The 24,335-nt window shown below is 34.2% G+C and overlaps 1 protein-coding gene across 8 annotated transcripts in view; it reads right to left on the bottom strand.

Moving 5' to 3' along the window:
* Positions 1–24,335, bottom strand: part of LOC106871768 (uncharacterized) — a 1,221,261-nt gene that overhangs the window by 586,942 nt on the left and 609,984 nt on the right. For all 8 annotated transcript variants that reach the window (XR_016244689.1, XR_016244690.1, XM_089364843.1 and 5 more), the window contains exon 43: positions 8,726–8,906. Coding sequence is in view for 6 of the 8 variants with exons in the window: in XM_089364843.1 (XP_089220969.1) it covers positions 8,726–8,906 (181 nt within the window). In the remaining 2 variants the exon portion in view is untranslated. The remainder of the gene's footprint in view (positions 1–8,725; positions 8,907–24,335) is intronic.

The raw sequence follows: 24,335 nt of genomic DNA, 5'->3' as shown, positions 1-24,335 counted from the left end.
ATAAAATCAAACCCAATTTTGTACCCCTAGGATATTCATATCTAGCTTATATATAACAGTACCAATATCTTCTTAACTTATCATAAAATGCTTAGATTATTAGTTAATAACCATATAGTTAGCATGTTCTTTTGCCTCAGTACTCTTATTAAATTCCAGTAAATGCCAATGATCAATCTTCATAGATACCATCTAATAAGTTAATATTTGGGTGTATAATATGAATAAATATTAAACTTTTTCTATGTAATGTTCTTTCCTCTCTCTGTTGTAGTAAATTGTTTTGGTATATACTTAAAAGTATCCAAAGATTTTATCCTTTTGGGTAAAATATTCTTCTTAATTAACTTTTCTTGATAACCCTAAATTTTAAACTTTATTCAATATAGTAATATTGTTCAAATCATTCAGCTATAACATCCCGTGATAAAATTCCCCTTATTACCACTATTGGTTTACTGGAGTCTTGCCCTTTTAATTGAATAACTAGCATCTTGATTTAAGATCTTCCTTTACCAAATCTCATTATATTGCTTCAAATTAATCTCGATAGCTTTATGACTATTCCCACTATGATTTCTGTCAACTCTCTTGGCCCCTTCCCTAACAGACACTGTTCATTGTTCTTCAGCCTCAGATTTTGATATACAAAGATAAACTAGACTATAAATTAAAACTGACCCCAAAACATCAGTGACTAGTTAAATCCCTAAAAGATTTTTTTCCTGATGCCTTACTAGCTTCTAAGTTGAAATGAAAACAGCATGATCTTTGTCTATCTCCTTACCTTCTTGGAGTAGTTAGGTAAAATTTTATTAATGTGTCCATCTGTTTTAATTTAATTCTATGTATTTATGCAGCTGAAGATTGCTTTGCGTTTAAATTGATGTAATGATTGCATTGTTCAATTAAATGGAGTCATTTGAAACGATCGTACTGCCTTACCTCTGGATATCCTGTTGCTTATTTTGATTTTATATATATGCATACATATATGTACATGAATATACACTCATACACACACACATACCCCCCCACACGCACAAATACACATTCACCTATACACTCGCATATATATATATATATATATATATATATATATATATATATATATATTTATATATATATATATAAATCTATGTACACTCATACAACTATATATTATTACACATATATACCAGTATTACGCATCTCAACATGCATATATGAATTTCTACACGTAAATGAGAGAAAGGGGTGATTATAGATGGGTACTTCCGAGTAGAATCTGGGTGCTACCCCATTCGGATTTATGATTTGTACTACTGTATACAGACAGCTTCGGTGACTTGTCTCAACATTGCATTAAAGTCATGTGTTGATAGGACATCTAACCTAAGTCTCCTTAGGAGCCATTGTGGGGCTGTTTACAGCATGCTGATAGAAGATGGAATTCGTTTATTTCTCAGTATAGTTTTCCAAGTGTTCTTTGAAACTATCATTAATGCTCTTAGATGTCACACAAATGTAGGACACTGGGAGAACCACAGAAGTCTCTTCCTGTCACTTAATCTGATATACATTGTTCTTCGTTTTATTGTTTACATGTAGGCTTGTAGAATATACTACACAATTATTTTGACATCTAATTTTATCAAATGGGTATGATTTATTCAATATAGATTTGGTAGTCCTTCTGTCTTTTCTAAGAACCTTGCATTCGGGATATGTGGTGCTGGATATGTTGTCATTCATGTGGTTGGCATAATGGGGATACGTTCTTCATTACTCTAAGTCTTCCACGAGGATGTTGATTTTCGCAGTACCTAACAGCGCTGAGTCACTACGGATTACAAGTGGATTAGCCATAGGTGTATAATAGTGAAGTAAACAGATACTGAGCTGTGGATAGAAGATACTATGATCAACGGAAATGTTAAACTCTGTTATAACTGCCATTATATGTATTTCAGTTTCTTTCTTAAAGTCTCCGTTCTTCAGCCATAACCAAAACTCCTCTGCAGCGACGTCCTGCATTTGTCCGAGATGCTGGAGTGAAGTTATTTCACGCTGATATTTCTTTCTCGCTCCTGGTTTCTCCTTTTTGCTTTGTTTTTTGTATTCTGTTGCCGCCTCTACAGCTTCATTCTCCTCTCCTCTGGCAGCTGAAATTAATCTTTCTGGGTTGCTTCTCACATACTCTTGTATATTTCGTGATACAATCTCTACAGTCTTCTATTGAAAGCAAATCACACCCGCTCCGCCACATTTTTCCGTGGTAGGTATGATCTGTGGACACTGTCTGTGCGACGTTGGAATCTGGACATGGACATTAACTTGCTAGTTTTACAGTTTATGTCTCTTAGTTGTTCCCTAATCCAGTTCAGAAAAATAGCAGAATATCTTATTACAAAGACCACCCATGTGTTTATAGCAGAGATGCTTTTCCTTCCATTCAGTTATGAGCTTAGCGCTCCTTTTATTTTCCTCCAGAGATATTCATTTCTTGCTTTCTCTTTGATTCCTTGGCTGAGGATTCTGTCTCCAATACACCAAGGTACTTGTAACTGTCACCCTCATTCATTGTAATTGTTACCTTCATCCACTTTTCTGTTGTTTTGAATCGAATCCATTCACACGGCTAATAAGATCCCAATGCACACTTTTGCCTGTACAGTCATGTCTTTATTTACACTCTGTTTGTGCTACTATATTGCACTTATTCAAAAGATCATCGATACTTTCCTCTTTTTTCGAGCAAATTCTACATGTACTGTCTGAGTGAGTTTTGTCAATCTTTGCCATAAGATTTGTTATAATGGCTTGTTCCTTAGCGACTATAATTTGCGTCTTATTCTTCTGTTCAGAATTCCATCCATCAACCAGAAACATCATTAATTATTTCCAACATTTTCGGCTTGTGGCATAAATTGGCCATGTAATCCTATTTCTTTCCATTTTTTGTGTCGCTTTGCCCTCCATTCTCTCTCTGAATTCCTTCGCTGTTTCAGCAACTTTCTGGGTATCTCTAACTGCTGGTAGTATTCTCCGTTCAGTCTGCACACCAATTGTTCAGCCTCAATATCTCAGTACAAATGGTATCTTCTGCTTTTCGTAACCTGCCGCCTCCTTCATTTCTTGGTAGGCAGAGTCTGTTGCTATTTCTTTTAGGGTGGTGCGCATTGTACATTGTGTGCAGTTTTCTTATTCTTCTATCGAAGTTCCACCCATGCTCGGCCTTTGTGCATTCCAGAAAGGAATCAGTGTATCTTAATACTGGCATAGCTCATGTGTTTGTTTATAGCTTTGACAATATTTCTTCCATACAGTTTCGTTTTGAGTACCTTCCAAATTTTATTCCTGTACCCGTAAGAAATTTTCTTTCTCATTTCTCCGTCCTTTCACTTATCATCTTGCAGTACTCCTGGGTATTCATACCCCTCAGTATTCCACAATGATATTGTCGTGTACTCCTCGCACCCCTCATTATTCCACAATGATATTGTCGTGTACTCCTCGCACCCCTCATTATTCCACAATGATATTGTCTTGTAATAGTTTTATGCCATCAGAGTTTGTCTTCCGACCTCTTGCTCTTTGCATCAAAGAATCAGGACCTTCTCGTTCTTTGAGGTCATCAATATAAAGCAGGTTATTTATTTTCAACTTGGTTTTGAGAAATACATATGTAGGCCATATATGGCTGTATACATATGCGAGAATTTTGAACCAGAATCCCCGGACATCATTAGGTCCGAGGGCTTTCCAGTTTGATATTCTTTTGATCATTTCTTTTACTTTCTTACCCGTAATTGTTGCATTTCCTTGTGTCACTCCATCTTCGATTTCTCTTTTAAATTCCAGTAACCAGTCTGCTTTTACATAATGTTGGGCTTACTTAATGCTTCAGTATCTAGCATATCATTCCCCCGATGCTCCTCTTCATTGTTCTGTTCAAAGAATTTACTTTCACTGCCCTCGAATAATCTATTATGATGGTACTGATTTGTTTTCTATTGGTAACTTATTTTTTTGTTACCTAACAGTTTTTTCATTTTTCCTCTTTATTCTTTTTTAAGTATTTTCAGTCCTTTGCATCTTATATTTCCTCTGTAGTTCCTGTGTCTTTCCATCACCTTATTGTTTTCTATGATTGCATGTTTCCATGGAAAACACCTTTTAAGTTGTTCAATTTGATTTTCAGGTCTTCGTTCCCATCATGGCAATTTGTCCTCTGTTTTCCATTACCTTTTAACTCTAAGCATTTGAACGGCGACTAAGCTGCTCAGTATATATGGTCGCTTAGATCTGTTATATTTTCAATGTAGATTGCATTAACGGCTCGTCCATCGTTTTTATGAAATTTCTTAGTTTTCCACTTTCAGTTCTTCTCAGAAATGTTAGTCGCTTTCTTTCACTATTTCGTTCTCATTCAGGTATTTAATAAGTTTTGTTCTTCTGTAATAATCTTTCCGTTCATGAAGTAGAATTTGTCTTCATCCAGCTATTTCTTGAGCAAGGGTTTACTAATCTCTCCGCACGTCTATGTACTTGTTCTGCTTCAATTACTTCATGCTCAGCGTGGTCATGTTCACACACTATTGTGGAGATTTCCTCCATTTCCAACGGGGATGTCCACTATCTTTTCGCGATTAGTTTTTTTAGTCTAGAGGTCTTTGTCCTGTAGAAAAGAACATATTTTTCTCTGCTCATATTTATTTATTCTTTCTTTGCACCATATTTTCGTAGTCTCACTTCTGTAATAGCATTCCATTATAGTTTTGTTGTTGTTTTGAGTTCTCCTAATCTTTGGAGCAGTATTTGATAATGACCAGGCCAACCTTGCTGCGTAGTGGAACACTTGCCATGCGAGAGGCCATTACTCAGAGTTTGGGTTTCATTAACTTAGTTGTGATATATTTGGCATTACACTCATAAAGAGGACTGTGTTGGTGAGGTGTCACAACCACCAAAGTTTTTTATTGATACAACATTTCTTTGGGAGTGCTGGCAAAGTCTAAAGAGACCTTTCACCCTCTGTGATAGATTTATCCTCATCGAAGAGGTTCTCTGCTGTTTTTTTCTGGGGCTATTTATTATTACTGTTAACCTAAGCGGTAACGCCTTTATAGGTACTACAAATACACAAATATTACTTGGATGGTTGTTGACTCTTCAGACTTCATCCACCCCATGAAAAGTTTTGTTTTTCGTCCAGTAGTACTTCCAAATAACAAGCAAAAAAAAAAGAGCCTCCTCACAGAGTGCACTCTGGGGCTGTTGCCGGTTTAGTCGGGAATGGCTTGACTTTGTGGAAGTTGATCACCATTCAGTCATTCGGGCATGATTTGATTTCACTATTTCAGTCTTAATGGTGTCGGAGAGGTGAATGTTACGAGTCTGAATCAATCAAGTACAAGTGAGACGAGGGAAGAAGAGGAGGTACAGGAAAGAGAGAGAAATGAGAGAGGAAAGAAAATGTGCTTCATAGTGCGACCGTATATAAGAGATTGAGGTGAAAGTGGTGGGTTCAGTGGGTGAGTGCAATAGTCGCGAGAGAAGGTGGGAAAGTCTCTTACTGAGTGAGGAAACAAAAGAGCAACACATATATCGATGACAGAGAGAAAGAGAGAGAAATATAGTGATGTAGGCAGTTAAATATTTTGGGATCAATACACAATGATCTTCAAAACAACAAAAAAACATATATTGTTACGATTAAAGAATAGCTCACTTTCCGTTAAAATAGGGATTTAGAATTTAGAGTCAGCTTCATAGATGTTAGGGAAATGAAGGTGAATCGTATGATTAGAGGAAGTGTGGTGCAGCTTATAGTTTTGTATGGAATCTCAAAATCATCAAAAGTATCAGAAAGAGAGAGAGGAAGAAAGAGAAGAGAGAGAGAGGAAGAAAGAGAAGAGAGAGAGAGGAAGAAAGAGAAGACGGAGAGAGGAAGAAAGAGAATAGAGAGAGAGAGGGAGGGAGGGATCAAAAGATAGTGATACAGGAAGTTAAGCATTTTGGGTTTAACAAACTGATCTTTCGATAAAAACTATGATTATCTTTGTCATCATTCTTATTTGACGAAAACTCTCAGCTTAAGTTGTTGGGTATAATGGAAAGTGTCACCCTGCGAAGAATTCTTGCAGTTCTAAGCAATGTTGATTTTTGTAACTGTTCTATCTTCACACTTTCACCAATCTTTTTCAGCCACGTTGGTAGCTAAGTGCTGCTGCTTCCAAGGGTACCAATTACTATTGGTATCACATGTATTCTCCTCATTGACCACAACCTTCACATTTCCCACTTCAAATCGTCAGGGTTGTTTACATTTTCTTTTTTTCTCTTTGATCCTGTTGTCACCGGGGCATGCTATATCGATTATCGTGCATTTTCTTTCTTTCTTATTCACCACAACAATGTCCAGTTTCCGATGTATGGTCAGGTGATCACACTGAATCATTGCATCTCATAGGATTTTGCCGTTCTCATTCTCGGTGACTCCTGGGTTTTCTCATACCACATCTTTGCTCTTTGCTGGCATTGATTTTCACAGAGCTTCCAACAAATCATTCTTACCAAATTACCAAATTTTGCATTTGAGTTGTACCAATTTCGGGCATTCACTAACGACGTGCCATACAGTTTCATTCATCTCACCACACATTCTGCATTTGTTGCTGTCGGTAGTGTTGTCGATTCTGCATTTCTCATAGTTAGTCCTTAACGCTTGTTCTTGAGCTGCGCGTATAAGTGCTTCTGTCTCTATATTCAGGTTACAACTACCAGCCACCGTTCTTCTGTATCTGTCTTGGTGTTCGTATCTCTTACAAACTGAACGTACATTTTCATTCCATCCAAGCTGTTTTCTGCCTCTATAAATTTTTATTTCTTTATATATTTCTCAGTCTTAATGGTACCGGCCTCCTTCGCATGTTTCTACAATGGGCCCACGGCATTTTTATATACCACAAGAAGCTGTGTTCCTCTGCTTAGACAAAATCCTGGCAAATGATCCAGCCCTCCCCAACCACTCTTCTGAAAAAGTACAACCTATCGGTCTACTCAGAGTAGTAGGGTCCGTGCACTATCAACATTCTTTTCACTTCATATCCATTTTCATCAGTTCTTTGTTTTTGTAATTTTATAATTCCAGCTCTATACCGAAGTGATGCCATCATCCATTTATTAATTGCTTGGATTTTATTCCATCCGGTCAGTTTTGAGCACCACACCAACCTTAGCTTTCGAGTGAGCAGGCAGAATCATTTTCACGCCGGATAGAATGCTTAGCAGCATTTCGTCCGTCTTAGCGTTCTGAATCCAAATTAAGCTAAGGAGTCGATAAAATAAATGCCAGTGAAATAAAGGAACTGATGTAATCGAGTAGCCCCCTCCCCTAAAATTTCAGGTCTTGTGCCTATAGTAGAATGAATTGTTATTATTATTATTGTTGTTGTTGTTGTTGTTGTTGTTGTTGTTATTATTATTATTTTCTCTTTATCCACTCTATTGCAGATGAAGTACAGCGGAAGTACTTGCTCATTCCTCAGGTTGACCCCTTGGTCTTGCGCTACTAGTACAGTGCTCTCGGTCTTTCTTTTTGGGGTTGCTTTCATCAGCCTATCCACTTATTTTTTCCAGCAACTTCTGTTATGACTACATGGGACTGATTGCGTAGTCCCTTCTTGCGTAATTCTTCTTCAATTCCTTTTTGTACATCTTCCTTTGTTTTCCCTTTTTTTCTTTGCCCCTAAATACACCTTCATTCCTAACTGTTACTAGCAAAGTTTCCTTACTTTGGACTAGGTATATCATTAAGCTCATGAGTTCGATATGGGCGCAGTCTTTCACACTTATCAGTCCCCTGCACCCATTTGCTCTCTTCATGTGCAGGTGATTAGTGTCTGCACGTGGATGATGGGCTCCAAGCAACGTTAGTACCTTTCTTGACTTCCTGTCCATCTCCTTTAGCTCCTCCCTCTCTGTCCACTTCAGGATTCCAGTGCCATATCGAACTCCTGCGATTACACCAGAGTTTATGGCCAAATTATGTTACTGGCATTCCGTTTGAAGCCAATATTTTCCTCACTCACCGCAGGTACTCTTTTTTTGTCTTTTTCTTCATGTCGTGGTGTTTGATTCCACCTGCCTCAAGTATTCCCAGGTATTTATAACTAGATTGAGGTTGAATTGCCTTCATCATTTCACCACTTGGCAAAACTATGCCTTCTCTCCTGGGAAGCTTTCCTCATCTCATCACCATTGTAGCACATTTTGAGAGTCTAAACTCCATCTTGATATAATTGGAGGAAATTCAGACAGACTGGACAAGGCTGTCCAGTTCTGCCTCAGTTTTTGTGAACAGCTACAGGATGTCCATGTATAAGCAAGTAATTTAGTTTTTCCTTACCTCTTCCCAGATGATACCACAACTTTGTTTTCTCTAGTATTTAATTCAAGGTAATCATTCCCATTATAATTGTTGTTGTTGTAAAGGTGGCAAGCTGGCAGAATCGTTAGTACGCCGGGAGAAATGTTTAGTGGTATTCTGTTTACCGCTACGTTATGAGTTCAAATTCTGCTGAGGTCGACTTTGCCTTTCATCCTTTTGGGGTCGATGAAATAAGTACCTGTTACGCACCAAGGTCGATGTTATCGACTAGCCCCTCCCCCCAAATTTCAGGCCTTGTGTGTATAATAGAAAAGATTATTATTGTTGTTATTATTAAATAAAACTTTATACCTGTGATTTTTGCAGCTTTAACCAAACCACGCCCAAGAGCTTCTCTAGCAAATGGATCCAACTGGAAGTCTTCTCTTCTTCCAATCACAGAAATAAGTAAGTTTGGCAATGATGAATACCATAGGCGTTTTATCAAATGAATCGTAGTTTCCATAGAGATTTTGTGATTCACACGGACAAACTGTGTGTGAGAAAAAGAAACACATTGTTTTACGTAATCTAATGTTTGATATAATGGGAAAAAGCAATTTAGTGAATAAATTTTATTGTGATGTTTTATTGTATGTATCCATTATATTGAGAATGGTGGTATTTGACATTAAATAATTGAGAAGTTATAGGTTTGTCCTGTCTCAGATGAAGTCAGGATAATTCAAGCAACAATTTCACTGAATATTGGACATTGATTTTATTGTAATAATTATTTATCATATGTTGGCTGGAAAACGATGATCATCCTATGGATACCAACTGGTGGAATAAATATAGCCATCCCATACTTCCTGACTTTCATATATACATACATACATACATACATACATGCATATATATATATATATATATATATATATATATATATTATTTTGCTTGAAAGAGTTCCAACACTGTCTGTTTTTTATGTTTTATTTATATTCCTGCAGAACTAATGTGGGGTATAGAATATGGAATATACAATATATAATATGATATACAATATACAATATAAAATAAAATAAAATGAAAATGGATGGCACCATGAAAGAAAGTATTGAATGTAGATGAAATATTGAGTGTTCAATATAAAGGATCAAATATATAAATATATAAATATAAATATATATATATAAAGGCGACTCGAGTTTCAGGGCTATTTCCCTTCGTCATGGCCGGTATGACAGACTGTCTGTCATACCGGCCATGACGAAGGGAAATAGCCCTGAAACTCGAGTCGCCTTTATATATATATATATTTATATTTATATATTTGATCCTTTATATTGAACACTCAATATTTCATCTACATTCAATACTTTCTTTCATGGTGCCATCCATTTTCATTTTATTTTAATTTATATTGTATATTGTATATCATATTATATATTGTATATTCCATATTCTATACCCCACATTAGTTCTGCAGGAATATAAATAAAACATAAAAAACAGACAGTGTTGGAACTCTTTTAAGCAAAATAATATATTCCTCTATACACAATCATACAAAAAACCCCACCTTTTTTGTATTTATTTTTACTTGCATATATATATATATATATATATATATATATATATATATATATATATATATATATATGTTCACATGATGATATCTCCACAATGTGTTGATGATGAGAAAAACATGTAATCGCTACCAATATAGCAAGAGATTTCTCCGCAAAAAGTCTAAAGTAGAATCCTTAAGGATCGTTCTCTTTGGTTATATATCTAAAATTTTAAATTTAAAAGAGAGTTTTGACGCTGATATCCATTATTATTGAAATTTATTTCTATGTCAACATTTCTGTATAAGGCGATATGTAACTGTCAAATTCAAGTCAAACATATAAATTACCTTAAACATCTTCAGAGAAAAAAGGTAAAGAACAAAAAATGAACACCAAAACATCGTCTCTAAGTCCAGTTCATATTCAAATTTCTCCTTAAATAACTCGTTAAATAAATTCCTCCTTAAATAAAGGTCCGTTAATGGGAGAAAACCCCTCATAATATTATTAATAAATTATAAACAATCACATATTACAATGGAAATCTATATTATATTATCTCTAGAAGCTTTAGCAAAAAACACAACTGCTATTGGTAAATTATACATTGATATGGCCTGTCTTAAGACCTAATATTATACTATAATGTACTATAATACCCAGTCATACTACAATTGATAATTCATTTAAACCACAGAAATGTGTGTCTTGGAAAATGTGTACATCTTAGAGCATTATTTGTTAGTTTATTTATCAACTTACCCTTAGAGAATAATATAAAATATAGTTCTAAATTACATAACGAACAATATCTCCTACCTTTGTCATACGGGAAAGACATGATGATCGGCCATTCTAACGAATATTGCTTTTTTTGTTCTTTCAGTTCCTAAATGAATTTACTAAGACTAGTGCTTGCTATTTTACTTCTATCTCTAAAGGTACTATAATGATAAGATAATCTTTTACAGATTTGTCCCGAAGTACACCCCAGGTATCGGCTAACATCTGTCAGAGTCCTTACCTTACATTGATAAACTACATTTCTAACTCTCGCATTAGGGCTTGCAAACTTCAATCTTCTGGGGTTGACTTCTGTTACTGTAATCATATTCCGATTATTATTACTATTATTATTATTATTATTGTTATTATTATTATTATCATTTATATCAGGGTTCATATCACTATCCACCCCTATTCCTTTTGATTTAAGTATTTTAAAATTATGAGCTATAGAATTGAGCTTCATTATCAAAAATCTTATCATTAGCAGATAATCTAGAGAGTCTTAATGAAATATTTGTAACTAAATTATCAATAATTTTTCTAGGATGGTTACTCCACTTATTTATATATTTTAGTTTAGCTGAAGGTTTATGATATGGTTTATATGCCTCATTTTTAACCCTTGATACCAAAAGAACCGAGATTCATTCTTAAAGATCATAAAGTGAATTTTTGGACACAACCATCTTTAAGACTTATCTGCCCGACAAAATAAGACATAGGGATACTAAGTAAAAATATTATTAATAACTACATAACTACAATAGTTGATAAGTTGAAGTTAAATTTATGGTCGAGTACAGACCCAGTCATCAGATGGTTTAATTCTGTTGAGGACAAGAAAAATACTAAATCCATTCAATTTGATATAGCTAATTTTTATGCATCCATTAACCCGATCATATTGAATAAGGCACTGTGGTGTTTTCACAAGAAGGCTGGGCTTACTAGAGAAGAATTTAAAGTGATATCAGCTGCTAGGAAAACTTTTGTTAGTTCTAATGATAAAGTATGGATACGTAAGGATACACCAGATGCTTTCGATGTCCCCATGGGGAGCTCTGACTCAGCACAAATAGCTGATATGGTGGGTTCCTTCATTCTTTATGAATTGAATGATCAATTTCCTATGATTAGGGGGGGGGTCTATATAGGGATGACTGTTTTCTATATATTAGGAATAGCTCCAACAAACAACTACAGAGGATTAAGGGTAGTTCGGCAAGATTTTTTCGTAGAATGGGGATGAACATCATTTATGAAGACGATATTTCTGTAGCAAATTTCTTGGATGTGACATTAGATATTAAAAATGAGACATATAGACCATATCATAAACTTTTAACTAACTTAAAATATATAAATAAATCGAGTAACCATCCTAGAAAAATTATTGATAATTTAGTTAGAAATATTTCATTAAGACTCTCTAGATTATCTGCTAATGATAAGATTTTTGATAATGAAGCTCAATTCTATAATACGGCATTAAATAGGGCAGGATACAAAGAGAAGGTTTACTATATTGAAACTGATAGTAACAACGTTAAGACAGATAAAAATAATAGGTATAAGAATAAACTAAGTGGAAATAAGGAAGATAAACCCAGGAATATCCATAAACGTAACATAGGTAATTTAAAATATTTTAAGAATTATACTAGTGACTGTGATAATACTAAAGATGATAATATATGGTTCATAATCCCTTTTGGTAGGAATGTTAAATCTAACTTGATTGCACGGTTTAGAGAGGTGATAAGCAGATATTTCCCAAAGAATTCACACTATGGTAAAATTATTAATACACATACCATTAGATTTGGTTTTTCAAACACTATGAACTTAGCCCCAATAATTGCAGCTCATAATTTTAAAATACTTAAATCAAAAGGAATAGGGGTGGATAGCGATATGAACCATGATATAAATGATAATAATAATAATAACAATAATAATGAAAATAATAATAGTAATAATAGTCGGAATATGATTACAGTAACAGAGGTCAGCCCCAGAAGATTGAAGTTTGAAGGCCCTAATGCGAGAGTTAGAAATGCAGTTTATCAATGTAAGGTAAGGACTCAGACAGATGTTAGCCGATACCTGGGTTGTACTTCGGGACAAATCTGTAAAAGATTATCTAATCATTATAGTACCTTTAGAGATAGAAGTAAAATAGCTAGCACTAGTCTTAGTAAATTCATTTGGGAACTGAAAGAACAAAAAAGCAATATTCGTTAGAATGGTCGATCATCGGGAGGTCTTTCCCGTAGGAGATATTGTTCGTTATGTAATTTAGAACTATATTTTATATTATTCTCTAAGGGTAAGTTGATAAATAAACTAACAAATAATGCTCTAAGATGTACACATCTTCCAAGACACATTTTTCTCTGGTTTAAATGAATTATAAATTACTGTAGGACCGGGTATTATAGTACATTATAGTATAATATTAGGTCTTAAGGCAGGCCATATCAATGTATAATTTACCAATAGCAGTTGTGTTTTTTGCTAAAGCTTCTAGAGATAATATAATATAGATTTCCATTGTAATATGTGATTGTTTATAATTTATTAACAATATTATGCGGGGTTTTCTCCCATTAACGGACCTTTATTTAAGGAGGAATTTATTTAACGAGTTATTTAAGGAGAAATTTGAATATGAACTGGACTTAGAGACGATGTTTTGGTGTTCATTTTTTGTTCTTTACCTTTTTTCTCTGAAGATGTGTAAATCAATTTATATGTTTGATTTGAATTTGACAGTTAAATGTAGCCTCATACAGAAATGTTGACATAGAAATAAATTTCAATAATAATGGATATCAGTGTCAAAACTCTCTTTTAAATTTAAAATTTATATATATATATATATATATATATATATATATATATATATTCAGATGAATTCAGATGAATATGGTACTTAATTTGAGGCACCAGAATTTAGTACGGTACTATCGATACAATTTCAAAATAAGGTGATTAAAATCAAAATACGCAACAAGGATATCCAGAGGTAATGCAGTACGATCATTTCAAGAAGCTCCATTTAATTGAACAATGCAATCATTGCATCAATTTAAATACAAAGCAATCTTCAGCTGCATAAAGACATAGAATTTAATTAAATTACCAAATCTCATGATACTGCTTCAAATACATCTTGATAGTTTTTTATGACTGTACCTACTATGATTTCTGTCGACTCCCTCAGCCCCATTCCTAACAAGAACTGCTCCTTATTCTTTTGGCCTTAGATATGCAAAGATTTGATAAACTAGTCTATAAATTAAAACTGACCCCATAAAACAATGACAAACAAAATCTGTTACAAGTCTTTCTTCCTGATATCTTAGTAGCTTCTAAGCTGAAGTGAAGACAGCATGTTCTTTGTCTATCTCCTTACCTTCCTGGAAATTTTAGGTAAAATTATACTAATGTGTCCATCTGTTTTAATTTAATTCTATGTATTTATGCAGCCGAGGATTGCTCTGCATTTAAATTGATGTAATGATTGCATTGTTCAATTAAACGGAGTTGCTTGAAACGATCGTACTGTATTAACTCTGGATATCCTTGTTGCTTATTTTGATTATATATATATATATATATATATATATATATATATATATATGTATGTATGTATGTATGTATGTATGTATGTGTGTGTGTGTGTGTGTGTGTGTGTGTGTGTGTGTGTGTGTGTGTATGTATATATAAAGCAATGCGTATGCCTGAAACCTCTTAATGTGTGAAATGGTCATTTCCAGAACCCTATACACATGCATACATGCACGCATACACACACGTGCACAGACACACAAACGCACACACACATATGTATAAAACATCATTAACATCATCATCATCATCATCATCATCATCATTTAATGTCCATTTACCATTTTAGTATGGGTAGGGCGATTTGAGGGGAACATGCAAATCAGAAGACTACACAAAGCTCTGCTGTCTATTTTGGCATGGTTTCTATTACTGGATGCCTTTCCTAATGCCAACGACTTTACTGAGTGCATTGGGTGCTCTTTACGTGGCCGCAGCAACCATGAGGTCACCATTAACTTGCAGGACAAGAACCTCTCAACAGAGGTTGTAGAGTAGTGCTGAGGGAGAGAAAGGTATCTTGCTTTAGGAGAGGGACATGACTTCCGCAGATGGAGAAGAAAGAAACAAGAAAGAAAGATGATTAAGATGTGAAAGGGGCTTTGTACTCAAATTACAGTGTGGTGTATTGTAAAGTGGGTCAGGGATTGGAGAGGGTGGATATGAGTCCACAAGATTCCAGAGGGAGTGAGAGGGAAAGGGAAAAGGATTTAATAGGAGCATATAATGTGCAGGTATAGATGAAAACGTGTGGGACAATGGAGGAAATGGAAGAAGGGATTAGTAGTTTACTTTTCTGCTTAGTAGTACTTTGGTCTTTGCTAAATTAGCACAAAGATCCTTAGCTTCCATAATTTACTTCCACACCTGGAATTACTTCTCTTACTAGAGATTTAACTACAAATGCAAGGTTATTGGTATAGAGGACTTCTAAAGGGCAAACAATTGTCAGTTATGCTCTTGAAGACTATAATAAACAACAGGGGAATGAAAATTTATCCTTTGTGAAGTCCTAGCTGCACACCAACTTCGTCGCTGTATTCATTGCCGACATTCCCTGTACATGGCTTGGATGGCTCTCACTAAACCCTCATCCATACCAAGCTTCCACATCAACCACAAGATGTGTGAGCAAAGGAGCCTGTCAAAGGCTTTCTACATGTAGATAAGCACGAGGTATAGTGGTTTATACATTGCCAAGTGCTTCTCCTGCAGTTGCCTTAGTGAGAAAACAGCATTAGCAGTGCTTCATCCTGGTATAAAAGCAAACCTCATCTCCTCTGTTAACTCTCGTAGAGCTATGATGCTTTCAGTAAATTTCATGACCTGGTTCAGCAGTTTGATACTTCTGTAACTATATTTGTCTAGGGTATCTCTTTTACCTTTGTAGCAGTTAGCTGCAATGCTACCAAACTAGACGTTAAGTATGATGCCTTTCTGGAAAACTTGGTTAAAATATGAGTGGTTATGCCATATCCTACTTCACCTGCCATTTTAAGCATCTCAACAGATGCTTAAATTTTAAGCTAATGGGTCAGGATGCTTTTTCTGTCTTCATATCCTTAATTACTTTGCCTATCTTTTAAATGACGACTTACATAATTAGTGTCTCTGTTGGGTACATGTTACGAGGACTCTCTTTCTCGCATGCATTCTCCACATTCAGTAGCTTTTCAGTGTGGCGCTTCCATAAATCTTTCTTAGCAGAATCAATAAAGGCAAGTGTTTCGTAATCCTATCAGAATGCAATTCTTTCATACAACACCATGATTTTCTCCTATAAATTGTCTTGCAATTATACGAATATATATATATATGAGAATTGAGGACCGAAATCCTACATAGGGAAGTCAATACAATCCAAGCAAAGAATATATACAAAATATATTTTCAGTATTTGCAAAATAAATAAATATAGTGTAAGGAAAGGAAAAAATACATTGGTGTGGACGATCTTTAAATCATAATCTAAATTTAAATTTTTAAGATATGAGACGGTTGAATTTTTACGTTTAATTATCCTGCAACCATTTTGATATTTCTATTTATTTATTTACTAGCTGACCCCCGTGCCGTCAAAAATGACGGCTAATTGTAGTTTTTATATTTAAATAAGGTGCAAAATATTAATCACAGATACTAGCATTCACATATTTCCTTTGTACAATCATACCCATACACACATATACTCAAACAGAATTGATATACTGTCAGATTCTTCTTTTCAGAGTTGAAGTTCCCCATCCTATTTCCATTGCGTAGACACACACACACACACACACACACACAAACATTCACATACTCCCTTTTACATACACATACATATACTCTCAAAGAGTTGAATGGCTGATTTTTCACCCCTTCTCTCTTTATTCTTCTATCTTCCTTTCTCATTCATATGTTGAAAACAAAAGATACACTATGCGTTCTTTGCCACTTCCTTTCTCACATGACTATTACTTTCTCTCACTCTCTCAGTCATGGCTGTTACTCTCACTACCACTCCTTCACTGTATTAATATTTTCTCTCCTCTCCCTTCACTGATACTACTTATTCTCTTTTCTGTCCTACTGATTTACTTGAAGGTGGTCATTTTGTAAACAAAAGAATTTCTTTTTCTTTTTATTTTCGTTTGATATTATCATATTAAATTTGAATTTTAACATTTCTTACGTTTTAGTGGATAATATATTGGTTTTTAGTTTTCGATGGATCTTTTCCTTTTGATGGGCAGATCGAGAAATTATTTTTTTGTAACTAAACACTTTAAAACTTTGGATGCTAGTAGAATGTGTCATATAAAACATCTTTTACCCTTAGCGTTGTTGAGAAAAGTTTCTATTTTCGAAGTTATTTCGTGTTAAAGTTGTCGTATTTTAGTAATTTCAACCAATCAATGACATCTATTGAGCTGAAAAAGTTACTGCTGTTGTTTGTCAACAATAAGTTCCGGTGGTATATATTTCGTTTGTCACTGTTATTTATGATATATTTCATCTCAGTTACGTTCGTATGAATAAACGAATCTATCTGGAGCAAGTTTACTTCACGACACCACCATAATCGTTCGTGCATTTCTACTTCTTTTAGGTTTTTTTCTTGTTTTTCAGCTATTATTTTCGAAGACTCCCCCACCCCATTTTCTCGCAAATTATTGTTTGTTTTAAAGATTTTTTGCCAAAAACCCAGCTTTTCGGATACGGATATTCCTGAAAATTGCCAAAAATCGGAATTTTAACATTTTTGCCTCCCTTACCTCTCCCCTTCCAATTTCTTCGTTTTTCACTTTTTCCGTAACACTCATCCTAAAGCCCCAACCCTAACTCTAACCGTAACCCTAAAACCGTAACTCTAATATTGAATCCCTAACGCTAACCCTAAACTCTAACCCTAACCCTAACCCTAAAGCTAAAACCAGTACAAATGTACGAACGATGTCATAAATAACAGTGGCAAACGAAATATACACCGCCGATAGTGGTTGACAAACAACAGCAGTTATTTTATTCAGCTGAATACACGTCATTGATTGGTTGAAATTACTAAAATACGACAACTTTAACACGAAATAACTTCGAAAATAGAAACTTTTCTCAACAACGCTAAAGGTAAAAGATGTTTTATATGACACATTCTACTAGCATCCAAAGTTTTAAAGTGTTTAGTTACAAAAAAATAATTTCTCAATCTGTCCATCAAAACGAAAAGATCCTTTTCGATTTTTAATTAGTTAACCCTATTATTTTTGTAGTAAGTTAAATTTATCTGAATCGTAATGTTAAATAAAATGCTGGGGTATTTTTTTTTTATATATTTTTTCTTGTTTTGAACGGCCCGGCGTTCTGCTAATTTTCCTTCTATCATTATTTGATTGTTCGTTCCTGTCTTGGCTATTAAAAGGTCTTTTCATGTTTTTTTTGCTGGTCGTCATTATTCATACCAATATGTAATTTCTGACGAAGAATGTAATTTTATTTCAAGAAGAGTATTCCGCTTTTGTCTTTGGAATTAATTAGACTCCGAAGCAATATGTAGAATTTATATTGGCTTTATACCAACTTGGATTATGATTTAACGATCGTCAACACCTATATTTTTCCCTTTCCTTATACTTTATATAAATGAAAGTATATGTATAATTATAGTCACTTATACAAATATATATACATATACACATATATAAATATATAGATTCAAGCATAGCTGCATGGTAAGAAATTATTGCCTGAGCGTTAAACTAATACATCTGCTTGTTTACACACCCGTCTTCGTATTTTTTTTTTTTTTTGTAAATTCTCACTATATATATATTCAGGTCAATATGGTACTTAAGTTTAGGCATCAGAAATAAGTATAGTATTATACATACAGTTTCAAAATAAGGTGATTAAAATCAAAATAAGCAACAAAGATATCCAAAGTTAATGCTGTACGCTCATTTCATGCGACTCCATTTAATAAAGCAATGTGAACATTACATCAAATATAAAATGCAGAGCAATCCTCAGCTGCACAAAGATATAGAAATCTAATGAAATTACATTTCTACAGAAGAACATATTTTTATAGCTACATTTAAACTTGTTCCATTATTATTTTGTACTTAACTCATGTTAGTTAATACAAGTTCCTGATAATTTAAGATAGTGCAATCTAATTAAATTAGTACATAACTATCATGTTCTCTATTAATTGTTTAGTTCACTATTATATTCTATCTTAATTCCAATCGTTCATTTTATCAGTTTATTAAACCTTGAGGGGTCCATCATTATATACCATGTAAATCCTATGTATCAATTCTTTACATTAACTATATAATAAATTGTATATCATGTGTCCTTTAAATGATATTAGATATATAAGTTTAATCTTAAAATTTGTGTCCAATATATATAAAAAAATTTAAATTTCACATCTTATCTATGGTTCCTTATATTAGTGTAAATAAGTCTAAATGTACTTTACCATAGCATTTTAAATTAATACCACTTCATGGTTTTTGCATTCTGCATTAATTGTTTAGTTAGATTATTATACACTATTTTCATTTTATTTCATTATTATTTTATAATTAGCTTTTATTTATTCACATATTAATTAAGCAAATATTGGTATCTCAAGTATTTCAAACTTAGTATATGTAAAACAATACTGATACATTATTCTGATTAATGAAAACTATGAATAACCATTTACTGTATCTGTACACAATATAGCAACTTTATTTTATATAATTTTGTCCTAGGTGCCTTATGATAATACTTCCCCTGCTCCATTATAAAGTGGTCTGCTAGCAGGGAAACCCCCTATAGTAGTTTGTCACTAAACCCTAAGAAATTTTATAACTATGTCATCTACGTTTAGTGTCTAGACTGTTTACCCCTTTCCCTTCAAAGAAAATGCAATTGCCCTCTTAAGCTTTGAATCACTAACTCTGATAAGATGGTCCATAAATCAGAAACAAGAAAAAAAACAAAAAAAATCAGTGACAGTTAAAGATCTGCTTAGAATTATTTACTAGCCTGTATGGTCTGGCTAAGTCAAAATAGTTTTTTGTATTCTTCCTTTCTACTTTGAGAGTTTAAATGTAGTTATAAAAATATGTCCTTCTGAAGAAATGTAATTTCATTAAATTTTTATATCTTTGTGCAGCTGAGGATTGCTCTGCATTTTATATTTGATGTAATGTTCACATTGCTTAATTAAATGGAGTCGTATGAAACGATCGTACTGCATTAACTTTGGATATCCTTGTTGTTTATTTTGATATATATATAAATATATATATATATACATACATGTACATATGTATATAGATATCATATATGTAATATATATATGTATATGGATATATATATATATATATATATATATATATATATATATATATATATATATATATATATGTATGTATGTATGTATGTATGTATATATAATACTTATATATTACATATTATATATGTGTGTATGTAATATATATATATATAGCATTACGAATGGGAAAAATTATACTTAGGCTAGCAGTATAGCGCGGTGTTGCCCGGGATTGAAGTTAGGATTATTAAGCTAATCAAGTTCTTTATTTCAAACCAAACTAAGTAACATCGATGTCATATTTGGGCGAAATCCATTGAAATTGGTAAACTTTTGGCTGAAAATGAGTTGCAGACAACTTGATTGGGTAATCCCATAAGGAATCGGTTTATCGATTTTTGCACTCATCGATTTTTTTCTTACGTTATTGGAGAATTTAAAAGCATTCAAAGATCCCATGAGTCCTAAGTAACGCTGGCATCAAGTTTGAACAAAATACATCAAAATTGGTAAAAGTTATGGTTAAAAATGGGATGTAGCCAATTTTATTGGGTAATCTTATAAGGAAGCGGTTATCGATTTTTTTTATTCCGATTAAATGGAAAACCCCATAAGGAATCAGTTTATTGATTTTTCACCCTAAATAGGACTTAACCGAACACAACATTGCTGATTCAAAAACATCTATATTTATGCTTTAAAGTTTGTTTTCACACCCAACCCAGTTCTGCAGAATCAGTGCCGCAATGGGAGTGCATGGGTTGGGAGTTCGATCGGAAGAGGTGATCAGGTTGCACATGCTAGCCCTTTGAAAACACCACCCCATCATCTAACCCCCTTTCTAGCAAGGAAAATAGAACGCCCAAAAGGGCTCTCGATTGTCTGTGTCAGAAGCGGTTATGTTCAGATCACAACTAAGTCTTAAGTATGTATATATATATATATATATATATATATGGGCAACATACACATACACACATGTACGTACACCTATTGCATACATGTTTTTGTGTGTGTGTGTGTGTGTGTGTGTGTATGTGTTGCCCGTCTTAGCAAAAACTTACTCTCCGTTAGAAGGGGACTTAACTCCGGTTTGTAAACAATGGTGATTTCTCCTACTTGAAAATTGTTAAAAGTTTTGGTTGAAAATTTATTTTTACTGGTATTCACTGGGGCCTCGAGAAAAATAAGTTGACGAAAATACAGCTAGGGTCATGACGAATGTCCTCCTAAAATTGGAGCTACATGCGTGCTAATTTGTGGACGTGCATAAATTAGATTTACGTACACACACATACACACTTATATGCGTACACATCCTGCCTTTTATATATACAGATAATTTCTCGTTTGGACGATGTAAATTATAATACCGCTCTCTTGGTTTGTAAATGTATGCAGTGTGACTTCGGCGTAGGAGACTGTTTAAACGGATACAGTGTGGATTTGGCGCGTGACGAACTATGAAGACTATTCAACATGAAGCGATGGTGTTCGGTTGGTGCTAAGATGGAGTTAACGTGAGGAAGCGAAACTGAACGGTAGGGCAGTGCCTAGAGATGGTTCGAAGTCTGCTGGAAGACAATATGTGACGATGAAGTTGGTTTCGGCAATCAATGTGAGCTACACAACGTAAAAAATGCGGAAAATTTCAGAGGTAAATGAACCCCCCACACACACACACACCCAATAATAAAACTCTGAAGAACTGTCTAGTTGTTGCATAAATGCTCTATTCGGTTCTTAATTCAAAATTCATTAATTTGGATTATGCTCGACGATTTTGCTTTGTTATTCGCAACTCAATTCTTTGGCTACTGCTTCTTCTGCTCTATGCAAGTTGGTTTGATAAGAGTTGCCTGCGCTACAGATTGTTGTGTTGGAGCCCGTTGGTGGTATCATAAAGCTGCTTGTGGCATAACAACTGCTGTCAGAACTGGGATCTTCATTGCTATAGTGAATCAGTTATTCACTGTGCAGTCAGAAGGAGTACATACAATAAGCCAAACATGTATGGAGGAGTTAACTCTGGCTATAATTGTGAGAATGCTAAAAGAGCAGCATGATAATTTAGATAAATTCAAAGAGGAGAAGACAACGCGAAACACAAAACATCAAGTTCAGCTGGAAATGTTTAAGGAAGAGTTACGTTAAAGAGTTACGTAAAGTAAATGGTGATGTTGTATGGTGCAAGCAGCAAACAGATCGGTTTGACAAGAGATTTGCATCTGTAGAAAGGTTGTGTGCTATCGAGTCTCAGATTGCTGAGAAAGAAGTAGCTGTTGTTACTGTGCAACGACATGATACTCCAATGTTTAGGCTCGGTTCCCGTGAAGTTGAAGGTGACCCATTAGGAAGAAGCCACAGGAATTCAATTGCAAAGCGTCTTGGGTGGCCTATCGAGCTCAGTTTGAGATGCTGGCTAACCAGAATCAGTTAGACAAGAGACAGAGAGCGGTTCAAAAGTTGTAAATTTTGTATAATTTGTGGGGACGACAAAAGCCTAGTGTTACAAATGGGAAAAATTATACTGAGATAATTTCTCCTTCGCACGACGTGAATTATAACATCGCTCTCTTGTTTTGCAAACGAAGGCAGTGTGATCTTGGCGTACGTGACTGTTTAAGCCAACGTTGAGTGATTTTGGCGCATGGCGAACTATAAAGACAATTCTTTTCTACTCTAGGCACAAGGCCCAAATTATTTTGGGAAGGGGACAGTCAATTAAATCGACCCCAGTACGCAACTAGACTTAATTTATCGACTCCGAGAGGATGAAGGGCAAAGTCGACCTCGATGGAATTTGAACTCATAACGTAAAGACAGACGAAATACCGTGAAGCATTTCACCCGGCATGCTAACGTTTCTGCTGGCTCGCCGCCTTACTATAAAGACTATTGCACATGAGGTGATGGTGTTCGGTTGGTGCTGAGATAGAGTTGACGCGAGGAAGAAATACTGAATGGAGGGACAGTGTCAAGAGATGGTTCGAAGTCTGCTGAAAGGTTACATGTGACGATGAAGTTGATTTCCGCAATCAATGTGAGCTACATAACATAAAGGATGCAGAAAATTTCAAAGGTAAATGAAAGAATTTTTTTAAAAAAAGCACCTTAATTCAAAATTCTTTTATTTTGATCATATCCGACGGTGGTTCCATAAGTTATAGAATGGAACGGTGGTTCCATAATTGTTATAGAATTTTAACATAATATCCAAACGCGCAGTCGATATAATACTAACGTACTAACGGCTAGGAAAATCATCATTGAGTTCGATCAAAAGTACTCGGCTACAACTGATAGACCAAATTATTTCTACATTACTATGCGGTCCAGTCATTCGGCTCAAGTAACCGATTAAGTGGATACTTATATTCTTGATTGTATACATAGTGAATTTCCTGAATTATGGGTTTGGGTTATATAGAGATGACACTCTATTCATAATATATAGATCAAAGAAGGTTAGTTTAGAAAGGCCTAGAAAAAACTTTTTCGAATTCAATAAACATCTCGGTCTCTCTATCCCGATAGAAAATTATTATACTAAGGTTAAATTACTAAGTTAATTTTAAGATGGGGACAAGTAGGAAAGATTGCAAACATGAGTACCAAATGCAAGTGTTTCAGGAATATAATAGTCCATCAGTGTAAGGTAATAACAGAGGATCATAAGTATTATTATATTAGTTTACCTGCTACAATTTGAAAAGCAAGATTTCACAATGATTCTCACTCATTTAAGTATTGAAGAAAAGCTAATTCTACAAATACTATCAAATGCATTTGTGGTTTAGAAGATAGGAACATGAAGTATGAGTTAAAGTGGTCCATTATTTGTTACGCACCCTCGTACAATATTGGCAATGATACGTATGAACTTTGCTTTGAAGAAATGTATTATATGATTACTTTTAAATTAATTATATGAAATTTTAATCTGAGATTTATAATGAAATGTTGCCGCAAATTTCGAAAGGCATTTAAATATTTCAATTCTTAATTACTTTTCATGTAAGCAAGACTTTTCTAAAAAACAATTTATTTAATAAATTGATAACTAATTGTCGCGATATAAAATCTCTATGTTTCTAATTATTATAACGTAGAATTCTTATATTTAATTTGTGTTCTTTCGTTATCTAGTGATATCACCATATGC

The sequence above is a fragment of the Octopus bimaculoides genome, chromosome 16 (genome assembly GCF_046866305.1).
Source record: "Octopus bimaculoides isolate indiv1 chromosome 16, ASM4686630v1, whole genome shotgun sequence".
NCBI classification, from domain to species: domain Eukaryota; kingdom Metazoa; phylum Mollusca; class Cephalopoda; order Octopoda; family Octopodidae; genus Octopus; species Octopus bimaculoides.
This window is presented reverse-complemented; position numbering and strand designations above follow the sequence as displayed.